Source organism: Emiliania huxleyi (genome assembly GCF_000372725.1).
Source record: "Emiliania huxleyi CCMP1516 unplaced genomic scaffold EMIHUscaffold_98, whole genome shotgun sequence".
Taxonomy (NCBI): Eukaryota; Haptophyta; order Isochrysidales; family Noelaerhabdaceae; genus Emiliania; species Emiliania huxleyi.
Genome location: NW_005194754.1, coordinates 81,174 through 102,209, shown reverse-complemented (window position 1 = coordinate 102,209; position 21,036 = coordinate 81,174). Strand labels below are relative to the sequence as shown.

At 65.2% G+C, this 21,036-nt stretch overlaps 9 protein-coding genes across 9 annotated transcripts; 5 read left to right on the top strand and 4 right to left on the bottom strand.

The window, feature by feature from the left end:
* Positions 1 to 613: 613 nt before the first annotated feature.
* EMIHUDRAFT_360511 (hypothetical protein) lies at positions 614 to 1,620 on the top strand (the record flags this gene model as incomplete). The annotated part of the gene is made up of 3 exons (XM_005756240.1): positions 614 to 660; positions 770 to 862; positions 964 to 1,620. Coding segments are annotated over 2 exons (642 nt in total), but the record flags the coding sequence as incomplete, so codon positions are not given.
* A 2,841-nt stretch (positions 1,621 to 4,461) lies between these two features.
* EMIHUDRAFT_221638 (hypothetical protein) lies at positions 4,462 to 7,131 on the top strand (the record flags this gene model as incomplete). The annotated part of the gene is made up of 4 exons (XM_005756239.1): positions 4,462 to 4,515; positions 4,964 to 6,712; positions 6,834 to 6,877; positions 7,059 to 7,131. 4 exons carry the CDS (start codon positions 4,462 to 4,464, stop codon positions 7,129 to 7,131), a joined length of 1,920 nt encoding a protein of 639 aa, XP_005756296.1.
* Positions 7,132 to 7,267: 136 nt separating this feature from the next.
* On the bottom strand, positions 7,268 to 8,332 carry EMIHUDRAFT_221637 (hypothetical protein; the record flags this gene model as incomplete). Its single annotated transcript, XM_005756238.1, has 1 exon — positions 7,268 to 8,332. One exon carries the CDS (start codon positions 8,330 to 8,332, stop codon positions 7,268 to 7,270), a length of 1,065 nt encoding a protein of 354 aa, XP_005756295.1.
* Positions 8,333 to 9,793: 1,461 nt separating this feature from the next.
* EMIHUDRAFT_44278 (hypothetical protein) lies at positions 9,794 to 10,702 on the top strand (the record flags this gene model as incomplete). The annotated part of the gene is made up of 1 exon (XM_005756237.1): positions 9,794 to 10,702. A coding segment is annotated over one exon (909 nt), but the record flags the coding sequence as incomplete, so codon positions are not given.
* Positions 10,703 to 11,252: 550 nt separating this feature from the next.
* EMIHUDRAFT_428651 (hypothetical protein) lies at positions 11,253 to 12,386 on the bottom strand (the record flags this gene model as incomplete). Its single annotated transcript, XM_005756236.1, has 2 exons — positions 11,253 to 11,476; positions 11,545 to 12,386. 2 exons carry the CDS (start codon positions 12,384 to 12,386, stop codon positions 11,272 to 11,274), a joined length of 1,047 nt encoding a protein of 348 aa, XP_005756293.1. The 3' UTR covers positions 11,253 to 11,271.
* Positions 12,387 to 13,725: 1,339 nt separating this feature from the next.
* Positions 13,726 to 14,698, bottom strand: EMIHUDRAFT_439324 (hypothetical protein). Its single transcript, XM_005756235.1, has 3 exons — positions 14,545 to 14,698; positions 14,058 to 14,340; positions 13,726 to 13,939 (listed from the first exon to the last, which is right to left on the bottom strand). Exons 1-3 carry the CDS (start codon positions 14,679 to 14,681, stop codon positions 13,898 to 13,900), a joined length of 462 nt encoding a protein of 153 aa, XP_005756292.1. The 5' UTR covers positions 14,682 to 14,698; the 3' UTR covers positions 13,726 to 13,897.
* Positions 14,699 to 16,789: 2,091 nt separating this feature from the next.
* Positions 16,790 to 17,467, top strand: VAMP7-6 (vesicle-associated membrane protein 7; the record flags this gene model as incomplete). Its single annotated transcript, XM_005756341.1, has 2 exons — positions 16,790 to 16,826; positions 17,133 to 17,467. 2 exons carry the CDS (start codon positions 16,790 to 16,792, stop codon positions 17,465 to 17,467), a joined length of 372 nt encoding a protein of 123 aa, XP_005756398.1.
* Positions 17,468 to 17,611: 144 nt separating this feature from the next.
* EMIHUDRAFT_453992 (hypothetical protein) lies at positions 17,612 to 18,706 on the bottom strand. Its single transcript, XM_005756234.1, has 3 exons — positions 18,324 to 18,706; positions 18,047 to 18,239; positions 17,612 to 17,884 (listed from the first exon to the last, which is right to left on the bottom strand). Exons 1-3 carry the CDS (start codon positions 18,660 to 18,662, stop codon positions 17,691 to 17,693), a joined length of 726 nt encoding a protein of 241 aa, XP_005756291.1. The 5' UTR covers positions 18,663 to 18,706; the 3' UTR covers positions 17,612 to 17,690.
* Positions 18,707 to 18,955: 249 nt separating this feature from the next.
* EMIHUDRAFT_69326 (hypothetical protein) lies at positions 18,956 to 20,014 on the top strand (the record flags this gene model as incomplete). Its single annotated transcript, XM_005756233.1, has 1 exon — positions 18,956 to 20,014. One exon carries the CDS (start codon positions 18,956 to 18,958, stop codon positions 20,012 to 20,014), a length of 1,059 nt encoding a protein of 352 aa, XP_005756290.1.
* Between the last annotated feature and the right edge of the window lie 1,022 nt (positions 20,015 to 21,036).

Here is a 21,036-nt window from a genome sequence, read left to right as displayed (position 1 = left end):
CGCCCGAGGAGGGGGGGTGGAAAGTCGTGCACGGCGACGTCTTCCGCCCGCGGCAGCGGCCTGCCCTCCTCTCCGTCTACGTCGGGACCGGCGTGCAGGAGCTGCGCCCCTCTCCCGGCCATCTCCTCGTGTCACCCACATCCCCACGCCTCGCGGCCACACCGATCGGTGTGCACTCCCGGGCGAAGGGCCACCCGCTCTGCGCCTCGCCACCACGGCACGCCCACGACACGCCCACGACACGCCCACGACACGCCCACGACACGCCCACGACACGCCCACGGCACGCCCACGACACGCCCACGACACGCCCACGGCACGCCCACGACACGCCCACGACACGCCCACGACACGCCCACGACACGCCCACGACACGTCCTCGGCAGGTGCTCGGCATGTCAGTGGTGACGATGTGTTTCGCCGTCGCCGGCAGTCTTCCCCCCCCCCTCCGCCGCCGCCAGCGGCTCCACGCCCCTAGACTGCCCGGTGCGGCTGTAGGGTTCCTCTCTCCCGCCAACCGCGGCGCGCTCATGACGGCCCTCCTCCTCCTCTTCACCGCGATGGGCGTACTCGCCGGCTTCGTCTCCGCCCGCCTGTACAAGGCCCTCTCCGGCAGCGATTGGCGCATGACGACGCTCAAGACGGCAGTCATGTTCCCTGGCACGCCGCCCCTCGCCCGCGCCGCTGCCCCGAGACACTCGCGCACCGCCGCACCGGGATCGCTCCGCCTTCAACTCACGGAGCGCCGACCCACTCCTCCCCGGCAGGGATCATCTTCATCGTCTTCTTCTCGCTCAACATGTTCATCTGGGGCCAAAAGTCGAGCGGCGCCGTCCCCTTCGGCACCTTCTTCGCCCTCCTCGTCCTCTGGTTCGGGATCTCGGCGCGCCTCCTCCTCCTCGCGGCGGCGCGGCCCCCTTCCGACAGCCCGCCCGAGTGCGCCCCGCCCCTCCCCCCCGCCAGGTGCCCCTCGTCTACCTCGGGGCCTTCTTCGGCTACCGCAGGCCAAAGATCGAGCCGCCCACAAAGACGAACATGATCCCGCGCACGGTGCCGGAGCACGCGTGGTACACGCAGCCCGTCTTCTCGGTCCTGATTGGCGGGCTCCTGCCCTTCGGCGCCGTCTTCATCGAGCTCTTCTTCATCCTCTCCTCCATCTGGCTGCACCAGTACTACTACGTCTTTGGCTTCCTCCTCCTCGTCTTCCTCATCCTCATCATCACCTGCGCCGAGATCTCGATCGTGATGTGCTACTTCCAGCTCTGCGCGGAGGACTACCACTGGTGGTGGCGCGCCTTCCTCACCTCTGGCTCCTCCGGCCTCTACCTCTTCATCTACTCGATCGTCTATATGTCGACCAAGATGGTGATGACGCGGGGCGTCTCGATCCTCCTCTACGTCGGCTACATGCTCATCGCCTCCTACTCCTTCTTCATGCTCACCGGCGCCGTCGGCTTCCTCGCCTGCTTCCTTTTTGTCCACGCCATCTATGGAGCGGTCAAGGTAGAGTAGTAGCGCGGGCGGATGGAGAGGGGCAACGACAGGTGCAATCTCTGCGCCGCGGGGTGTGATATACTCATGTAAATTCTCGGTGCTTGTCTGCAGAACCGGCACTTACCGAGTGAAAGAAAGAAATGAACATCCGTGTAACGACTCCGGCCCGCCGGACGTTGTGCGTTCACAAATCCCGCGCGAAGCTCCGATCACACACACATGGCTGAGCTGGCCGGCGCCCAGGCGCTGGAGGCGCACCGAACCAACGAGGAGGCGCGGAGCCGCAAGGTCTGGCTCCACGCGTGGCACGACCCCGTCGCCTCGCTGCGCGCCTTTTCCCCGTGCGTGCGGCTCGCTGACCTGAACGGCGACGGTAGTGTACTGGTAGATGGAGTCACGGGCAGCCCTAGACGTGGCCACTGAGCCTGTCAGCAAGACGCGGCGAGCCCGCTTGGTGCAGTGCGAAGCCTGGCAGACACTCACCTCCGCCTCTCGGCCGCTACAGGCGACCACAAGCTTCTGGTGGCCGGGCAGGACAGGAAGCTGCGCGTGTACAAGGGGACGAACCTTCTCTCGGAGAATCTTCTGCTTGACGCACCGACCGCAATCGCCGTCTTCTATCCCGAGGCGCGTCCGCAAGCAATGACACACACACGCAGCACAGCACAGAGCAATCGTTACTCAGCCTAAAAGCAAGGCGGCAGACACGCCCACGCAGCACGATTGCAGGCGCGACGAGGCGCCCCGCCGCTCACCGCCGTCGCCGCTGGCCGTCACCTCTTCCTCTACCGCAGCCTGCGGCCCTACTACAAGTTTGTCTTGCCCGACCTCCCAATCGACCGGCGCGAGAGCGAGGCGTGGGAGGAGGTGCGCTCCGACGCCTCAGGCCTGCGCTCGGCGCTCGCCGAGGCGCGCGACGCGGGAATCGCCCTCAGTCGCCGCTCCCGCGAGCTCCTTGCAGCAGTCGACGATACGGCGGCGGACGAGATGGTGGCGTTGAGCGAAGGGGTGCCGCTGGTGCGGCACGACCTGGTAACCTGCATGGAGGCGCGCGCTGCACGCGGGCCGCCACCTCGGGCCGCCTGGCCATAGTACCTAGGCGCAGTAGCGAGGCCCAAACAGGACCCCGCCCCGCCGATCTCATTCAGGTGCTGAAGAAGAACCTCGACGAGCCGGACGCGTGCTCGATGCTGGTGGTTGGCACCGAGGGCGGGCAGGCAAAGGGACGCCCCGAATAGCCGATTACCTGGCCGTCAGCTACTTTCACGATACCACCCGTGCTCTCGCCTCTCGCCCTGCCTCAGGTCCACATCCTCGACCCGTCGGGCAAGGCGGTCGCTGAGACGCATACGCTGCCCTCGACGCCAGCCTTTCTGGCGACCGCCGGCCTCAAGGTGGCCGAGTATCGCTCTCACAGATTCGGCTCGATGTGTGTAGAGGTTTCGCTCACTCCGCTTCTCTAGGCGGTCGAGTACCGTATCGCTGCCGCCTGCCGCGATGGCAGGATCTACACTGTCAAGGACGGCGCTGTCCTTCCTGGCGCGATCGAGGCGGGGGCGACCCCGTGCGGGATGCTGCGGCTGGGCGGAGGGCTTGACAGGTGCGGTCGCCGGGGAGAGACATAGACATGCGGCGCCGCGGAATGGCAAAGCCCGGCCAAGACTCCGCCAAGAGTTCCCCCAGATTTAGGCCCAGTCTCACCGAGGTGTAGCTGCGACAGATCAACACTGTGGTGGAGAAGCGAGGTCGAGGCGCCCCTGCATCCCGCCGCCCCGCAGCCAGCTCGTCGTCTCCACCCTCGCGTCAACCGTGCACGCCTACCAGCCCAAGGGCAAGCGCTCCTACTCCATCCGCTTGCCCGAGCCTGCCACCTGCCTCGAGGCACTCGAGCTGCGGCGCACGCGCTCCGCAAAGGCGCGCCCCCCGCGACCCCGCCCCGGTCCAGCGCTATCCCTGTGCCCCTTTTGACCTCTACCCCCCCACCCCCCCGACCTCTACCCCTTTGACACCTCTGTAGCCTTCGCAGGCACTGCTCCTCGGCCTCGCCTCGGGTGAGCTCCGCCTCTACAGCGAGCGGCACCTCGTGGCGACGCTGCGCCTCGGTGAGCCGATCACGGCGATGCGGTTCGGCTCTTACGGCCGCGAAGAGGGCTCGCTGCTCGCCGTCTCAGCCTCGGGCGCGACGGCAAGGATACTGCGCGCGGAGCGGATTGCGTCTTCTCACACGGCCTTGGGCGTGAGCAGGTGCTTTGACCGTCAAGATGCTGCAGCGCAAGGCTAGTCTCGAGGCAGGGGAGAGCAGGGAGGCGCCGCCCGAGCAAGACGTGCCTCTCTCCGTGCCGAAGAAGACGCGGCTCTACATTGAGCAGACGCAGCGAGAGAGGGAGCAGGAGAGATGGACACGATGGCGCTCTCTTGCAGTGATGCTAGTGTCGTCACACCGCTGCATCGTGAATAGGCGGTAGAGATGCACCGCGCCTTCCAGAGGGACCTCTGCCAGTTGAGGCTGTCCACGGCGCCTCTGCACCAAGCTGCGCGCCACGTCCGTGGTAGTTTAATGAGACGCACATGCTGTGCCCGCCACAGGCACGCGCCTACGTCAAGCTAGCGCGGTCCGGGCGGGGCCCCCTCTCCTCCGCGCCGGGCGCCAAGCTGAGACTCGCCGCCCAGGTGCGGGGCATGGGGCCGCTATTTCGGATTCGGCTCTCAGCCCTCAGCTGCGCACGCCCAGGAGCTCTACTCGGCCTTGCCCTTTACAGTGGTGGTTGTAATAGGCTATCGCTGCACAACACCGGCGAGGAGCCAGTCGCGGACGTAGTCGTGGCATTTAGCCTCAACCCCGCCGTCTACCGCGTGCGCCAGCCGCTGCTCAAGTTGCCAGCCCTGGTGCCGGGCGTGCCGGTGCAGCTCGACGGCACCACCGCTCTTGCCTGACGGCTGGCCTCGTAGCCGAGCTCTGAGCTAGCTATGACATCCCTAGGCGATGTCGATTGCTTGCAGCCGGCGGCTGGGCCGGGCTCGGTGCGCGTCTTTGTGAGCAGCGCGCGGTCGACGCTGCCGCTGTTGTCAGCCCTCGTGAAGTTGCCCGCCGCCCAAGGAGGGCTCCTCGAGGGGTGAGCGAGCGCGGGACTGATTGATGTGCATATGTAGAATGGAGCGAGGCCCCCCTATAGACGTTCGGCGCGAGACGCGGTTGATTGGTTGTTTCTTTCTTTTTTCACTGCTTCGAGATTTCTTTTCTCTTTCATTTGCACCCACAGTGCATTCTGAGAGGAATCTAGACGGGCGTGGCACGTCCGGGAGAGAGACGGCGGAGTGTTGGCCTAGGTGTTGGCCGATATCTGGCCGATGAATGGATGGCGCGAGAGAGCGTCGAGCTCGAGGAGCGAGAGAGAGTTAGGCGCGAGCGCGAGAGACTTGCGCCCCGGCGCGGGCCGATCGGTCGGGGGAGGAGCAGACACGCCCGAAGGACGAACGTATAGGAGACGGCCTCGATGGTGGCGAGGCGGGCGCCAAGCTCCTCGCCAAGTTCGGGCTCATTGACCAAGCCATCGAGTACGCGACCGAGTCCGGCAACTTCGACCACGCCTTCGCGCTGGCGCAGGCCTCGAAGCAAGATAAGGTGCCGGAGGTGCACCTTAAGTACGCCATGTTCCTCGAGGACGAGGGCCAGTTCGAGTCGGCTGAGAAGGAGTTCCTCAAAGCGGAGAAGCCCAAGGAGGCCATCGACATGTACACGCACCAGCAGGACTGGGCCGCCGCCCTCCGCGTGGCGGAGACGTCCGAGCCGTCGTCGGTGCCGGACGTGCTGTGCGCGCAGGCCAAGGCGCTCGTGGAGAAGGGCGACTTCACCAAGGCGGAGGCGCTCTTCGTCCGCGCCAAGAAGCCCGAGCTCGCTGTCGAGGCGTACAAGCACGCGGCGCGCTGGGGGGACGCCCAGCGGCTCGCAAAGGAGTTCCTTCCCCACAAAGTGGCCGACTTGACCGCCGAGCACGCGGCCTACATGCGGGGCGACGGCGTGCACGCGTCCGAGGAGGCGCTCCTCGGCCCGGCCCGTTCTCTCGAGGAGGGGCGCGACTTTGCGCGAGCGATCGACGCCTACCTCAAGGTGACGAGCGAGCGGGCGCGCTCCCACGATATCTGCGAGGAGGCGTGGGAGAAGGCGGTGCAGCTAGCGATGAACCACGTGCCGGCGCGCATCGCCGAGGTCGTCAACACGGTCTCGAAGCGCCTGATGGGCATCGGCCGGCACCCGCAGGCGGCGGAGCTGTACGAAGGTATCGACCAGCACCGCGAGGCGGTCGACATTTACATGGCGGGCAACCTCTGGGACCAGGCCCGCTCGCTGGCGCGCTCTGCGACGCCGCAGTATGCAAAGGAGGTCGAGGTGCGGTACAGGGAGCACCTCAAAGGGGCGGGCGCAGCGGTCGACCTGGTGCAGGGCGGCAACGTCTCCGAGGGCCTCGAGGCGTACGCGCAGCGCGGCGAGTGGGAGCGCGCGCTCGAGCTCGCGAAGCAGCAGGGCCCACCGATGCTGGTCAAGTACGCGACGCTGCACGGCGCCGCGCTCATTGGGCAGCACGAGTTCGTCCGCGCGGCTACGCTGATTGGCAAGTACGGCGCTTCCGCACAGCCTGCCCCCCTCGCGATGTATGAGCGCGTGGCGCGGGAGCTGCTAGCGTCGGGGGAGCCGGACGGCGGCGGCATGGGCAAGCAGCCGCTCGTGGGCACACGCTCGATGCTGCATAAAGCGGTGGGGGCCCTGCGCGACGCGGGCGACGAGCCGGCACTGCAGCGGTTCGAGACGCTGCTCTGGGCTAGCCACATGGCCGCGGCGAAGGTCTTGGCTGCCGAGCGCGGCGCGATGGACGTGCAGCGCAAGCTGGCGATCGGGCTGCTTCGGCACGTTGCCGCTGTTCCCGCCGACATGGCCTTCTACGAGGCGGGTATGGCCTGCAAGGCCGCAGCTGATCTCAACTCCGCATTCGTTTTCCTCAACCGCTACCTCGACATCACCGAGGCGGTCGAGGAGAACGAGGCAACCTCCGCAGCGCTCGACAACTCCGACTTTGCAAACACGCCCATTCCGCACGAGTTCCCGCTGCCGGACAAGCAGTTCATCGACGGGTCGCAGATCGAGCACGTGCGGGACTACGTACTCGAGCTCTCGATGAACAAGGCGGTGCAGCAGGCGCTCGACACGGCCGACCTTGGCCATGTCTTCCGCGAGATCGAGCAGATACGCGAGGGCCTGCGAGGCGGGCGCAGCAGCAGTGGCGGCGGCGGCGGAGGTGGGGACGCTCTCTACACAATCATGCGCGACACCATCTCGCAGATAGGCTAAGGCGATAGAGGGCGCTATAAAAGATGACGAGCGCGTGCGGTGGCTTGTAATATTAAAATGATTTCGTCCACTGTTGCACTGACGGGACTCTCGCGTGTCTCTCCAGTTTGCACGCGCTGACCGCGTGTTTCGCGCGCCGGCTCGGTTGCTTGCCACTAATGTCGCGTTGTATGACTCGCGCTCGCCACTCCCGCCGCGTTTTTTTCATTTCGTTTTTGAGTTTCGCTGCTCTCTATGCTCTTGCGCTCGACTTTTACACGGCCGAACACGACCCCGTGCCACTCATGCAGTGAGAGTGCAACACAAACGTACACAGGCACGCGGCCGCCGACACGTCACGCGAGACTAAACACATCAGAGAAGAAATCAGCAGGGGCACAGTAGGTCGGCAGCGAGGCACAATAACAGTGTACATGAACGCGCCGCGTCCTACGATCCCATGAAGCTTCGCGCCATGCCTTCCATCAGCGCTCCCACGCCGAGGTCGGCGGCGACGGCCGAATACTCGGTGGGAGAGGCCTCTCCGCTCTCCTTGCGGTAGACAAAGAGCTTGCCGTCCTGGTCACGGGAGACGCGAACCGAGCCGTCGAGGTAGGAGGTTTGGAACTTTGGGCGCGGGTTGGCGTACTGCGGCACCGTCGCCTCGAGCGCGCTCCCGAGGTCGCGGGTTTGGAGGCGGAGGCCTGCGTCGAGGGCCTGACGGAGGAGCGGGACGTTGGAGCCCTTGATCTCGACCGTGTCCATCAGCAGTCTCCACGCATCGCCGAGGTTGGACACGACCGACGCCGTCGAGACGATCGCGCCGCTGACGGCGAGCGGCATGCCGCCCGAGTATCGAAGGAAGGGGAGCGCGTCCGAGAGGAACGGGACGGCTCCGGCAGAGACCTCGAACTCACTCACCACCGAGCCGCGCCCGACGATCTGCCGCACCTTTCCGATGGTGGAGATGGCGAGAGCCGCGCGGTGCATGTCGCAGAACCAGTCGTACTGTGCGGCCTGGGCGCCGTCCTCGCAGACCGCCCGGCCGGCCATGAAGAACGGGCTCGAGCGGAAGAGCTGCGTGTCGGAAAAGACGAGCTCCCACGTCCCTTCGCAGAGCGGCGAGAGCGTCGGCTCTGGCGTCGGGTTGAGCGCCTCGAGCTCGGCGACGAGCGAACGCGCGGACTTCAGATCGCTCTCCGACGCAGCCTCGCCGCGGCAAGAGCCGGCGGCAAGAGCGAGCAGGTCAGTGATGAGTGCAGCCCGGCGCTCCTTGTCTCCCGAATCACCCACAGATGTCGCCCCGGGCTTCTCGACGTCTGCGACTGTCGCAGCGTCCGCATCGATGACCGCAGGCTCGTCTGAGAATGCCTTGGCGCTGTCCGTGGTGGCCGCGATTTTGTCGGTGAGGCTCACGTCCTCCATGCAGCGCAGTTGAGCAGCGCGGCTGGGACGGAGGTGGTGGCGCGGCGGCGGACCGCCATGGACGAGGCCGAGGGCGAGCGCCGTGAGCATATGTGTATCGCACTCTGGAATCTCTCGCCACGACGGCCGGTGGCTCTCTGTTTTCTTTCTTTCCGCGGGTGACTGGGGAGCGCGGCGCGGCTCCGAGATCGCCCGAGATCGCCCGAGATCACCCGAGATTGCGCGGCGCGGCCCGAGATCGCGCACCTCGGCATATCTCGGAACCGGCGAGGTGGATGGGTTGGGAGCGAGGGAGGGGGCGCAAGTGTTCAGTGCGGTAGACGGTGAGCTAGCTCGGGGCGCATGAGCCGGACTTGGGGGCCGGACCACCCACAGTCCTTTATCTGCGTTCTCGCATATATGGAGTGCGAGGGGTATCTCGACTTTCCGCCCCAAACTGTCACTCCCCTCTCTCCCGCGGGGGCGGCGGGTGTGCGGGATGACATGTCTGTGGGCCCGAGCGCCCGAGAGCGAGATATGCCATGGACACGTGTGTCCGCCTTGCGATTGTTTGAGCACTTGAGCACTGGATAGGGTCGATTCCGCATGGTACGGGACCCCTCGATCGTCTCGCCGCGAGAGTGGGCGAGAGACTGCGACGAGCGATTCGGGGAGAGAGGCACGACGCACGAGAGAGGGGAGGGCTAACACCGACGGTAGGGTGCCCACAGGGCCCAAAAAAAGAAAGGAAAAAAGAAATGGGCCACCCCGGATCGCAGCACTTCGTGTTGGAGAGTCGAGATATTGAGAGTGTGACTAGGAGGGAGGGACGCTGGGGATTCTCTGTCGCAGGAGGTGGTGGAGAATGACCTCCAGACTGACCCGGAGAATCACCTCCACCAGCCTCCTGGGGTGTCGTGTGCCCGCTTTTTTTTATTTCTTTCCTTGGGGGGGAGGAGCAGTTATGTCGAATGCTCGTTTTTCTCGGCCCATCGGGTCGCTGCGCGCTAGACCGCAGCGGCGGCCCGCCTAGGGGGCTCAGGGCGGCCTGCCGGAGGGGTGCCCCTAATGTGAAACACCTCCGGGGGAGGCCAACTTTGAGTGGTTGTGCCGAGTACTGTTTAAGGGTTGTGGGGCTGCTGTGGGCGGTTTTGGGCGTCCCTGGGGCACCCTCTCGGAAGGGTCTGGCCCGTTGGTTCGGGGGGCGTCGCGTCTAGGGGGTGTATTCACACCTCGAAAAAAAAACCGCATACCAAACGACGCCGACTGGGTTCCGGCTCCTACCCGGATAGGGGGTCTGTTCCCACTGGCTGGCCCCTCCCAGATAGGTAGGTAGGTTGGTCTTGTTTGGCCCAAAAGGGCCCTGCAATAGGTAGGTAGCCCCTATTTTCATCTTTTTTCGCTTCGCTGCGCGGCCTGGGGATAGGTAGGTAGGTAGGGCGTTTTGGCGCGAGTCAGTGGGAACAGACCCCCTATCCGGGTAGGAGCCGGAACCCTGGGCTAGCCGACCGGCTAGCGTCCTCCGTTGCCTCGCGAAATCGGATGTCCGCCGGCAGCGCCCCGTGCTCGACCAAGGTCAAGCGCGTCTTCATCACCGGAGGCACCCACGGCAACGAGGCGTGCGGCGTCGTGCTCGCCAAGCACTTTATCAAGACGCCGCAGCTCTTTGCTGGCTTCTCGTTCGAGGTGAGTGTGCTGCTCACAAACGTCGCGTCCATCGCGTCCAACAGCCGTTACGTAGACGAGGACATGAACCGTTGCTTCTTGCAGAAGGACCTGTCCGACCCAACCAGGACCTCCACACTCGAGGCGAGGCGTGCCAAGGAGCTGAACGACGTGCTCGGCCCAAAGGGCTCGGCCGACGCAGCCGACCTGATCATCGACCTTCACAACACCACGGCCGACACGGGCGTGGCCCTCATGATGCCTCCCGGAGACGAGCTCAGCCACGCGATCGCCTCTCACCTCATCTCGCTCGACCCGAGCGTGCGCGTCTGCAACTGGAACGCCAACCAGAACGATTGGCCGATGTTGCCTTCCGTCGGCAAGCATGGGATGACCTTCGAGGTCGGCGCCGTGCCGTGGGGCGTGATGGACGGCGCCGTCTACCAGAAGACGCGCCGGCTCGTCCTCGCCTCGCTGCAGTACGTCGAGGCGCACAACGCCGCCCTCGCTCGGCAGCCACCCGGGCCGTGGCTGCCGACCTCGGTGCAGGTCCACGCCTTCGTGCGCGCCGTCGACTACCCGCGCGACGCAGACGGCGAGATCGCGGGTATGATTCATCCGGACTTCCAGGGCAAGGACTTTGAGCCGCTGCAGCGGGGCGACGCCGCCTTCCTCTCGGTCGACGGACAGACGGCCATCCCGTTCACGCCCAAGCCGCCCCCGGAGGAGGAGGCCGAGGCGGAGCAGCTGTATCCCTTCTTCATCAACGAGGCCGCCTACGTCGAGAAGAAGACAGCCTTCATGCTCGCGAGGCGCTTCGACCGGCCGGTGCAGGCCGCGCAGCTGTGAACGGCATGTATGTATACCAACGCGGTATGGGTGGACGCGAGATAGATGACGACGAACGGCGTTGTGGGAAGAAAGAATGCGGTAAATTAAATAAAAAGAAATCCTGTTGCACTCGGGCCTGTGGTGTGTGTGTATGCGGCGCGCGACTAGGCAGCAGGGTGGGCAACAGGCTGAGACCACAGCCACAGCCACCGGCGCCGAGAGCTCCAAGGCCGCGGCAGACCCTTCCTCGCGACCCTGGTTCTCAGCGCCCTCCGTGAAGGTCATCCTCGCCGCCCTCTGCGTGTTCGCCCTCGTCCACCTCGCGATGTGGTTCGTCGTCTACGGCCACATTCGCGACCGATTCGACGACCGGCTGCACGCGTCGGCGCTCCTCGCGTGGACAAAAGTCAAGGAGGTGGCCTCGCATCTGTAGCAGCTGCGTTAACACCGGTGGCGCGAAGGCGCGGAAAAGCGCTGAGCTCAGCGCGGATTTCGAATAGCGAGTGTAACGTACGTAGTGGCCAGGGAATCCGTCTGTTTGGGATTGGGTTTTGTTACTCGCATACTCTCGCTCCTGGCGCCCTTCTTCCGCTACCTCGAGACGCCTCTCCCTCTTCGGCGGTGTCGGCGGCAGCCTCCGCCCCGATGGGATGCAGCAGCCGCAGGCGCGCGAGCAGCGAGGAGGAGGGATCCTCGCACACCGCCAGCGCGGCACAGTAGTGCGAGAGCATCAGCTGCCACTCCTCCACCTCGTCGAGCCTACGGTCACTGACACGCCCCTGAGACGCGGCCCTCTCGGGTCAGGCGGGGCCGGGCCGGGCCGCCACCGTTCAAGCCGTGCGAGCCGCGCCCTCTCCCGCGCAGTGACAGCCCTGCCGTACAGCTGCAGCAGGTCCTCCGCCTCGGCGCGGCCCCAGCCGGCAGCCTCGCACCGCGCCACCTGAGCGGCCAAGTCGGGGCAGTCGCGCAGCCCGAGGAGGGGGATACCGCGCCGGCGCAGGTTCTCCAGCATCGTCCGCCCGAAGGCGTCGTCCGGCCGGATCTGCTCGTAGGCCAGGAAGGCGGCGCAGCGACTCCGCGAGGCGAACCACGCGAGCAGCGCGGCCGAGGCGGGCGCGGGGAGGTAGACGAGGCAGCATTCGGCCAGCACGAGGGTAGGCGCGGCCGGCTCCCACCCCGCTGCGCTGAGGGCCGCCTCAAGCTCCGCGGGCTGCCTCACGTCTGCCGCAGCGAGGTGGTAGCCGCAGCGAGACGCGACCCCGCTCGGGCCGACGCAGCGCGACCCTTCGGGGAGGGCGGCAAGGAGCGACGGGCGCGCCGCGATGAGCGCTGCCTTCCGCTCCACCACCTCTGCCTGGTCGAGCTCGATGTAGCGCCTGGGCCGCGAATCTGCGTCGGCGGAGAGCGTCCAAAAGCGGGTGTCGAAGCCGGCGCCGAGAGAGATGATCTGCGCCTCGCGAGGCCCGACTGCGTCGAGGAACTGCGAGACGACTGACTGGATCACCGCGACGCGCAAGTGGTGGCCGCGGTTGATGAGCGGCCCCGGGCGAGTGCACTCGCCCGTCACAAAGCACTCGGCGTACGGGTCGGAGTAGTAGCCGGCCCGGACAGCTGCGAGCTTGCCGCGCGCCGCCACTTCCGCCGTGCCGGCCACCCCAGTCAGCGGCATGGTGCGGGGGCCGGGATTCTTACTTTCTTTCGCCGGTGTCTGCTGTTCCTAGCGGGATAGGGGGTCTGGCCACACCTACCTGTCCCCAGGCCGCGCAGCGAAGCGAAAAAGGATGAAAAGGGCGAAAATAGGGTGGGGTACCTACCTATTGCAGGGCCCTACATGGGCCAAACAAGACCAACCTAGGCCGTCCCGTTTTGATCTCTCGGTGAGTGGGGGGCTGGGGGGCCGAGCCGCCTCGGGGTGGCGGGCGGGCGGGCGTTTTGAAAAACAGAAAACAGAAAACAAGAGGGGGCCCGGGGGCCCAGGACCCCACTGGGAGTAGAAAATACGACGCCCAAGTGTGTGTGTGAGTGTGTGTGAGTATCACACACACACACACAAAATACGCCCAAGGGGGCCAAGGAGGCGGCGGCAGCATCAGGTGAGAGCAGGAAGGATGGCGCTTAGGGTCGGCTTTGAACAAGGGTTTCCAGGTATTAGATCAGTATTGGTGTCGGCACACATCCCCACATGAAGGTCAGCGGCGCGCAGTGCCTCTCTCGCACTTGGAGCACTTGGAGTGCAGTCGGTAACCTCACATCCAGGGCCGGGGAGCTGAGGAGCGCACCCAGCGGGCCGGATGATCGGTATCGGGTTACGGGCTAGAGAGCCCTAGCCCCGGGGGTGCGCGTTCGCAGGGCAAGGGCCGTAAAAGTACAGGCTCCACAGGCCCCAAATGACGTGTGAGTGTTAGAGTTGTTTGGTATTGCTAAAAGTAAACACGGGTCTCCGAGGGTTGGCCCCGCGTACCGGGTTTCCCCTTAACTGCAGGACGCCCCCTCTACTCGGAGGCTGACGTGTTGGCTGTTTTCGAGCTTGTTTTTGTTTTCAGACTAGGGGCCCGGCCCCCTTAGAGCACAGAGGGGGCGGGCGGGCGCCCACTCACCGAGAGATCAAAACGGGACGGCCCTACCTACCTACAATATCTGGGAGCAGGGAGGGGCCAGCCAGTGTGGACAGACCCCCTATCCGGCTAGGAGCCCGGGCCCAGGCTTGTTTTTAAGAATTCTTCGTTGAGATCTTGTCTCTCTAGGACCATGTGGAAGACGGCTAGTGCTAGTCCCCCATCGGGAGGGGACGACCCCGGCTAGTCGCCGACCACACCCACAAAGAACCCTGCACAAAGATCGCAAGGGCGGGGACCTGTTCCTTTTTACCCATCTCACAGTAGAGGTGTCCGTATTTATTTATTTTTTTATTTGTCTCTCTAAAAAAAGAATTTGGCGCTCCGTGGATGTCCCGCGCCCCGACCCCGTGTGCCAGAGAACAGCGCCCCATGCGCCATGGAGCGGAGGAGGAGAGAGAGGGAGATATTTTAGAACACGAACACGGCCAATTCGAACGGCCACACCACTGCCGCGGCGTAACGGCTAACGCGTAAGGAGAGTGTGTCGCGTAAGTGACTCTTGCCACGCAAGAAGCTCCCGACTTGCGCACGGGCTCTCGTTGGAGGCGTGCTCGGCACGGCATCACTCTAAGCTGAAACGCGCCGAGACGCCGAAGATGTCCACCTGCGAGATCAGACGGCGAGGCAGCGAGGCTGCGGAGTCGGGAGCAGCTCTGAGGCTGCGGCGTGTGTGGCGAGCGGTGTGAGGAGGGGGGGGAGCGAGCTGGGAGGCGGGCTCTCGCCTGCGTCCCGCCCGCGCCGTCGTGCGAGCTCAACGCGGTGGTTGCGATGTTGAGGAGGAGGCGGACGACGTTCAGGTAGAGCTCCCTCTCGAGGTGGTCCGGCACCATCGCCAGGTTGATGTCCCGCTTCTGCAGCAGCCGGTCGACCATCGAGCCGAACCGCTCCTCGAGAAAAGCGTCGTCCCAGCCCGCGTTGGTCGGCGGCGCGCCCTTGGGTGCGTGAGCCACCTGGGGCAGCATCCGCACACTCCACGTCACCTCGAGGCCCAGCATCGAGACGAGCCTAGTAGTAGTGAGCAGCCTCTTCGAACACCGCCCAACGCCACCTCGAGGCCCAGCATCGAGACGAGCCTAGTAGTAGTGAGCAGCCTCTTCGCACACCGCCCAACGCCACCTCGAGGCCCAGCATCGAGACGAGCCTAGTAGTAGTGAGCAGCCTCTTCGAACACCGCCCAACGCCACCTCGAGGCCCAGCATCGAGACGTGCCTGCCCGAGGCGAGCATGTCTGCAGCCAGCCGCAGTGCGAAGCGGACGCAGCTGACGTAGAGCGCGTGGTCGACCCGCTGCGAGATGATGGGCGCAGCCTGCGAGGAACTCGTCCGCGCTGCGATCGCCTCGATCATCGCCGCGTCGAGAGCCAGACCCGAGTGCTTGAGAGCGGCGACGGAGCTGTGCGACTGCTGCACGGTGAGCGCTCTGCGAAAGAAGCGCGAGCCGTCCAAGTAGCCGAGGCACTCCTGCAGCAGGTGCAGGACCACCTGCACGACCAGCACGTACGCTGGCCGCTCTAGCGTGTCGGGCAGCAGCGCATTGTTGACGACGCTGTCCGTCGCAAGCACCTGCGCCAAGCGTGCAGGCCGCCGTCAGCTTCGCACGCCGCACCGCCATCGCCACTCCGCCGCACTACGCGGCGGCATCTAGTACCCCGGCACATCGTCAACATACGCCTCTATCAACTCGAGAGGCACGACCGGCTCCAGGGGCGGCCTGGGGTCAACTTGCGGTGCGTCTTTCGCCAGTGCCGCAGCCGCGTCGCCGCCGTCGACCGAGAGGCGAACCGGAGAGCCTGCGGCGCGACGAACGGTTGGGTGATGACCAGCGGCGTCTAAAAATGGAGTGCAAGGCGTACACGAGTGTCCTAACGGCGAACCGATTTGCTCGAGCCCAGCATTCAGCAGCCGACGCGCAGGCTCAAGCGCTGGCTTGAGGGGTGAAGCGCCGCTAAAGGGGCTTGGTGGCCGCGCTCGCGCACATAGCCGCCTCGCGTGCTGCTGTCTGCCCGCGAAGAAGCGGCCGGCTCGGGGCAGCATCGCCGAAGTCCATTTTTTGCGCGGAGCTCAGGGTTTGGACTTTCTGGTATGGTATGGTAGACTATACAACCCACCTCGAGACCATACCCCCCGCCTGCTGACAGACCCAGCCTCCCGGAGACCGGGGATGGCGGTCAGGACCATACCCCCCCACCCTTTGGGCTGCGAGGGTACCATACCATACCCCGGAAAAAGTTGGAACCCAGCGTCCGCGATTCCTCATCGTCCGTGTGTGAAAGCTGGCGAGCGCTTTTTCTTAAAGATCGCTCGGTAGACATCGCGGAAAAATAGAGGAAAAGAGAAAAAACAACAAGTTGTACAAGTATTTCTTCGCAACGTACCCGGCGGCGAATTCTTTTTCGAGCCTCTCAGCCGACTCAGCCGACTCAGCAGACTCCGAGCAGAGAGCCGCCCCCTCCTCAGCAAGCCATGGTGCAGTTCACCGCCCCCCTTGTGGGCAGCTCCTGTGCCGACTGCCCCGCGACGGTGAGCTCCGGGCGCCCGTGGAAGGCCGTCGGAGCCGCTGACGGCGCTGCGTCGCTGCGCTTCGACCACAGCGCGAAGCCCGGCAACATTGTCGAGGTTGTGATCGGGCGCAACGTGCCGAACCACTGCACGCCGCGCGCGCCACTCGCCGGCGAGCAGGTTCTGTGCGGGAGATGCCAGCAGGCGCGCTCCAAGAAGGTGCCAGACGTCGTCGACCTCTCTCTCCTCTTCGACGCCCTTGACGTCCCCGCAAGCGGCGTGGCGTGGGGCGGTTGTGCATCCCTCCGGGCCCCCCTCTGCGCCGGGCGTTGTCGGAGGCTAGGACGCAAGCGTCTGTCGCCCTTTTCAAACTCGGGGCCCACTCCGCTGCGCTCCGACCCGAATTTGGAGGGCCCTTGGCTAAAAGCTTAAGGTGTTGCTTGAGCACTTGAGCACTGGATAGGGTCGATTCCGCGTTTTACCAAAACCGAAACACGAATCTCCAATCAAAAGGGATGAAATCCCTTATGGATATAATCGCCCAATTATCTCAGGAAGATAGTGTGAATGCCCGGGAACAGCCCCTCCTGGCCCGAGTGCGGGGCGCGAGCTGACGCGCCGAGGCGCCGGCCAGTCGCAGAGCCGTGAGGCATGCCACAGCAGCAGAGGCACCTGCCACCCATTGGGCGGGCAGACAGAAGGCCAGCGCAGCACTGGCAAGTGCAACGCGCTCACCTGTCGGAGAGCGACCGCGCCTGGTTCGCCGCTTATGATGTAGAGTTTGTTGTAGAGATTTCACGTTGTAGAGCGCCTCTACCGTACATCGCTCTACAACGCACGCAGATCGTCCCGCGGCGGATGTAGAGCTCTACAGCTCTACAGCGCTCTACAGCTCTACAGCTCTACAGCGCTCTACACTCTACATACATCCTCTACACCCTCCCTCAGCACCCTATATGTCTTGCGCGGTCAAAATTCTTAGCTGCCCAGCCTGTGAGGTTGAGAGAGAGATTTTTGAAAACCAACAAGAAATCACGACTGCACGCAGTGATTTGGGCTCGGCAGCTTGTTAGCCTCCCTCAGTCAGCCGAAGCTGGGGCCGGTCTTCTCTTTCTTGTGAGGTTGCCGACCGCACCCAAATCACTGTGTTCTGAGATGAGAGTCGTGATTTATTGCGATCATTTTTTTTGAACGGGGGAAAAGAAATTTGCAAACTTGTGCGCCCGGGGCGCTTGCTAGCTTTCGTTTCCGCGACGCCGCCCTCCGCGAGGACAAAGTCGCCTGGCGAGTCGTCGCCAGGCGGGCCCCTGGATCCCGCGATGGACTCTATCACGCGGGTGCATGAGGACCTTCGCGAGGCGACCGACATGATGCGCGAAAACCTCGCGCAGGTCGTGGACCGCGGAGAGCACCTCGAGCTGCTGGTGGACAAGTCGGACGGGATTTCGAACCAGGCGCGTCAATTTCAGAAGCAGAGCACGGGGCTGCGGAAGGCGATGTGGTGGAAGAATGTGCGCAGCATGCTGACGCTGGCGGGGAGCCTCGTCGTGCTGCTCATGCTGGTGCTCGTGTGGCGGTGCGGCTTCTCCCTGTCTCACTGCAAGTCGTCCCCGACGGGCGGCGCCGCCGCCTGACGGCCGGCTCTGGAGCGGCCGAACTCGTCTGCACGGGCGCCGGCGAATTGACTCAGCTGACATCGTCACCTCTGTGTGACCACTCTCCGACACGCACACGGTCACACGGACACGCGCGGCGCACGCTTCGAAGGACTCGTGTGCCTGATTTAATTTGGGGGAGAGAGACATTGTTTGGCACACAGACAACACACACCTGCGGGGCAGTCACACGCGTACGACCTCACAAGATCTTCTTCCCCCCTCCTGTCATGAGCCGGAAGAGCCGCTCTGTCTCTCCCACCTTGCGCCCCCCCGGCGGCAGCTTCCGCTCGGCGTTCGGGTCGAGCTCGCCCCGCGAGATTTGGAGCGCCACCTGCACGGCCAGCGCCGCCTGCCCCACCGAGGCGATGCTGGTGACGCCGGTGCCCAGCCCGCCTGCCGTCCGCCGAGGGGCGAGGCTCGCAAGGCAGGAGCCGCGGCCGCAGAGAGGGCATCGCGCGAGGAGAGCGCGGGAGGAGAGGCGCGGGAGGAGAGGCGCGGGAGGAGATGGAGAGGAGGGGAGGGAAGGGGTGGAGGGCAGCGGGCAGCGGCCGGCACCCATGGCGATGACGACGACGCGCGCGAGTCCCGTCAGCCTGTTGACGTAGTAGATGGACGACTCGACGTCGTTCGCCGCAAAGTACGCCGCCGCCGCGTTCGTGAATTGCCACGCGAGCACCGCCACGACGGCGTACGAGCCGGCGCCGATGAGCAGGTCCGTCGGCTTGATGCCGTTGAGGTCGATGGGCGCCTGAGGCCGCGGCGGGCCGACGGGAGGCGCGCGCTCAGTGACCTCCTGCGCCGCCGCGCGGCACGACGGCCCTCAGAGGCTTACCTTTGCAGGCGGCTCCGCCTTTGGCTCTGGCATGAGCGCCTGGATCTCCTCGAGGAGCTCCTGCGTCTCGCGCGCCTTCCGCGTCTCCTGCTGCTGCTGATCGGCCGCGCGCGCCTCCGCGGCGTACTCCTCCGGGGTCTTGAAGCTCGCCGTGCCCGCGTCGCGGTTGAAGCGGACCTTCAGCTCATCGCGCGCATCTGGCAGCTCGTCGCCGTAGCCAGCGGCGGCAAGCCGGCCAGCCCGGCCCGCCACGAGAGGCACCAGCGGCGCAGCGCGGCCGGGCGACAGCGCGATCGCGCTGGCGGAGATCAGCGGCAGGCAGAGCATAGACACAGACATATAAAAATCAGCCAGTCAGTGGCCCGATCACGCGGAGGAGATGGCTCCCATGCTCCCAGGCGTTTTACTTTCTTTTGTGAATCTTTTTTATTTGTTCGTTTTTTATTGTCCCCTTCCTTAAAGAATGAGACTGCGCGCTAGCCCGCGCTCTCGGCACGCCATGCAAAGGAGACGCGTCCTGCCAAAAACACAGATCTAGGCCTATGCCCTTGCGCCGCGCCGCGCTCCTCGCCGCTGCCGCCGTGTCCGTCGCCGCTCTCCTCGCGTGGCGTCGTCGCCGGCGCGTGCACCTCATGCGAGAGCTCTGCCGGCGGCTGCCCAAGGCGGAGCTGCACTGCCACCTGAGTGGCTGCGCGCGACTCACCACGATCGCGGAGCTCGCGCCGGCCGGCGTGGACACCTCCGCGCTCCTCGTCGGCAGCGACGACGACCGGTCGCTCGACGCGTGCTTTGCCATCTTTGCCGCCATCCACAAGACGGTGACCTCGCTCGCCGCCGTCGAACGGATCGCATGGGAGGTCCTTTCCGACTTTGCTGCGGACAACGTGAAGTACCTCGAGCTGCGAACGACGCCACGCGTGCTCGACGACGCAGACCTCGAGGGCTACGTCCGCGCGCTGCTGGGCGTGTGCGCGCGCTTCGACACGCACCAGCAGGGGCACCCCGAGCTGGCTGTGTGGCCGATGACGACGCGGCTGCTTCTCTCGATCGATCGCACCGGTGGCCTCGACAAGGCGATGGAGACGGTCGAGCTCGCCGCGCGCTTGCGCGCCGAGCCCCCCTCCGGCGCCGACAAGTACATCGTTGGCCTCGACTTTAGCGGCAACCCGACGCGCGGCACGTTTGCCGACTACGTGCCTGCGTTCGAGGCCGCGCGCGAGGCGGGCCTCAAGGTCGCGGCCCACGCGGCGGAAGTGGACCACCCCGCCGACAACGCGAGCATCCTCCGCTTCCGGCCGGAGCGGCTCGGCCACGCGCTGCTGCTCTCCGCCTCGGACGTGGCCTCGCTCCGCGCGTCTCCGATCCCAATCGAGCTGTGCCCCACGTCGAACCTGAAGACGCTCAAGCTGCGGTCGATGCGCGACCACCCGACGATGGGCGTGTGGCTCGCCGAAGGGTACCCCGTCTCCATCTCCACCGACGACTCCTCGGTTTTCGGCACGAGCAGCTCCAAGGAGCTCGCCCTCGTCGCGGAGGCGCTCGGCCTCGCGGCGCACCAAGTCGTGCAGCTCGCCCTCGCGCCGCTGCAGCACACCTTTGACGCGTCGACGCAAGGCGTGGAGCCTTTGCGTCGCGCCTTTGAGAGGGAGAGCGCAAAGCTGCTCGCCGAGCAACGAGCACGTGGGCTATGACGTACGCAATGTGTTTTCTTTTTCGTGAAGCCAATCCTTTCACCCTGGTCCCTCGTGCGAACGACACGCACCACACAGCGTCCACACAACGCGTCGTGTGTGCAATGCCCCGTTCGAATGCCCCGTGTGTTCGCGCGAGGAGAGTGTGCGAGGACTGGGTCCCCTGTCTCCCCGCGTGCGGCTCTCTGCGGGTCATGGGGGTCACCGGGTCACCTCAGCTGACAACAGCTGTGCGTGCGTGCGTGCCCCGTCGTCGAGGCCGCGTCGTATATCTGTGTAGGATCTAGGACCGTGCGTGTGACACTGACTCCCTCTGACTGACTGACTGAAACGCGAACCAACAAAACTCGAAGACGGACACTCGGACACGGAGGCCGTGGGCGTCACTCGGACTCGCTCCCAACGCCGCCGAAAAGCGCGATGGTGTGTTCAGTCTGACGCCGAGGATTGAAGATCCCTCACACCAACGCAAGGTCGTGCAGGGCGGGGACACATGAGCGGCCGCACATTGCTCGGTACCCCCCCTGCACTTCTAAGCCCGTCCCTGCTGCTAGGGGGGGGTCTGACCCCCCCAGCAGCAGAGCTCTGCTGCTGGGGGGGGGGTCAGCTCTGCTGCTGGGGGGGGGGCGACCCTGGGGGGGGGGGGGACCCCCCCCCAGCACGGGCAGGAGCAGAAAAAACTGGAACCAGGTCCCGGCTCTTTGCCGGCGCCGCCCCCCTGGGTGGGCCATCGCGAACCCCCTATGATTATCGGAAGCTCTCCCCCCGCAACAAAAAAGTGGGGGTCTTCCCACAAAACAAGCAACCCCACCGCCCCGAAACGGGATGATAACCAGAGGGGTACTCCCCGAGGTTGAGCGCTGCACGCGGTACTCCGGGGGGTCCCAACGTCCAGCAAAACTCGGGGTCAGAACGGCGCGCCCAAACAATAATCTCATCCCCCAATGATTGCTGGCCTGTGGCGTATGACCCCCCGCGGATATCACCCACAACCAGCATGCGAAGAAAGGGAACCCTATCTG

Bases quoted from the DNA above. Each gene is read 5' to 3' on its own strand.
- EMIHUDRAFT_439324 (XM_005756235.1), bottom strand. From the start codon at position 14,681: ATGATCGAGGCGATCGCAGCGCGGACGAGTTCCTCGCAGGCTGCGCCC. The intron at 14,341-14,544 runs GCACGTCTCGAT...CACTACTACTAG, and splicing joins GACATGCTCGCCTCGGGCAG to GCTCGTCTCGATGCTGGGCC. The intron at 13,940-14,057 runs GCGAGAGCCCGC...CTGATCTCGCAG, and splicing joins ACGGCGCGGGCGGGACGCAG to GTGGACATCTTCGGCGTCTC.
- EMIHUDRAFT_453992 (XM_005756234.1), bottom strand. From the start codon at position 18,662: ATGTCTGTGTCTATGCTCTGCCTGCCGCTGATCTCCGCCAGCGCGATC. The intron at 18,240-18,323 runs GTAAGCCTCTGA...CCGCGGCCTCAG, and splicing joins AGGCGGAGCCGCCTGCAAAG to GCGCCCATCGACCTCAACGG. The intron at 17,885-18,046 runs GTGCCGGCCGCT...GGCGGACGGCAG, and splicing joins CGTCGTCGTCATCGCCATGG to GCGGGCTGGGCACCGGCGTC.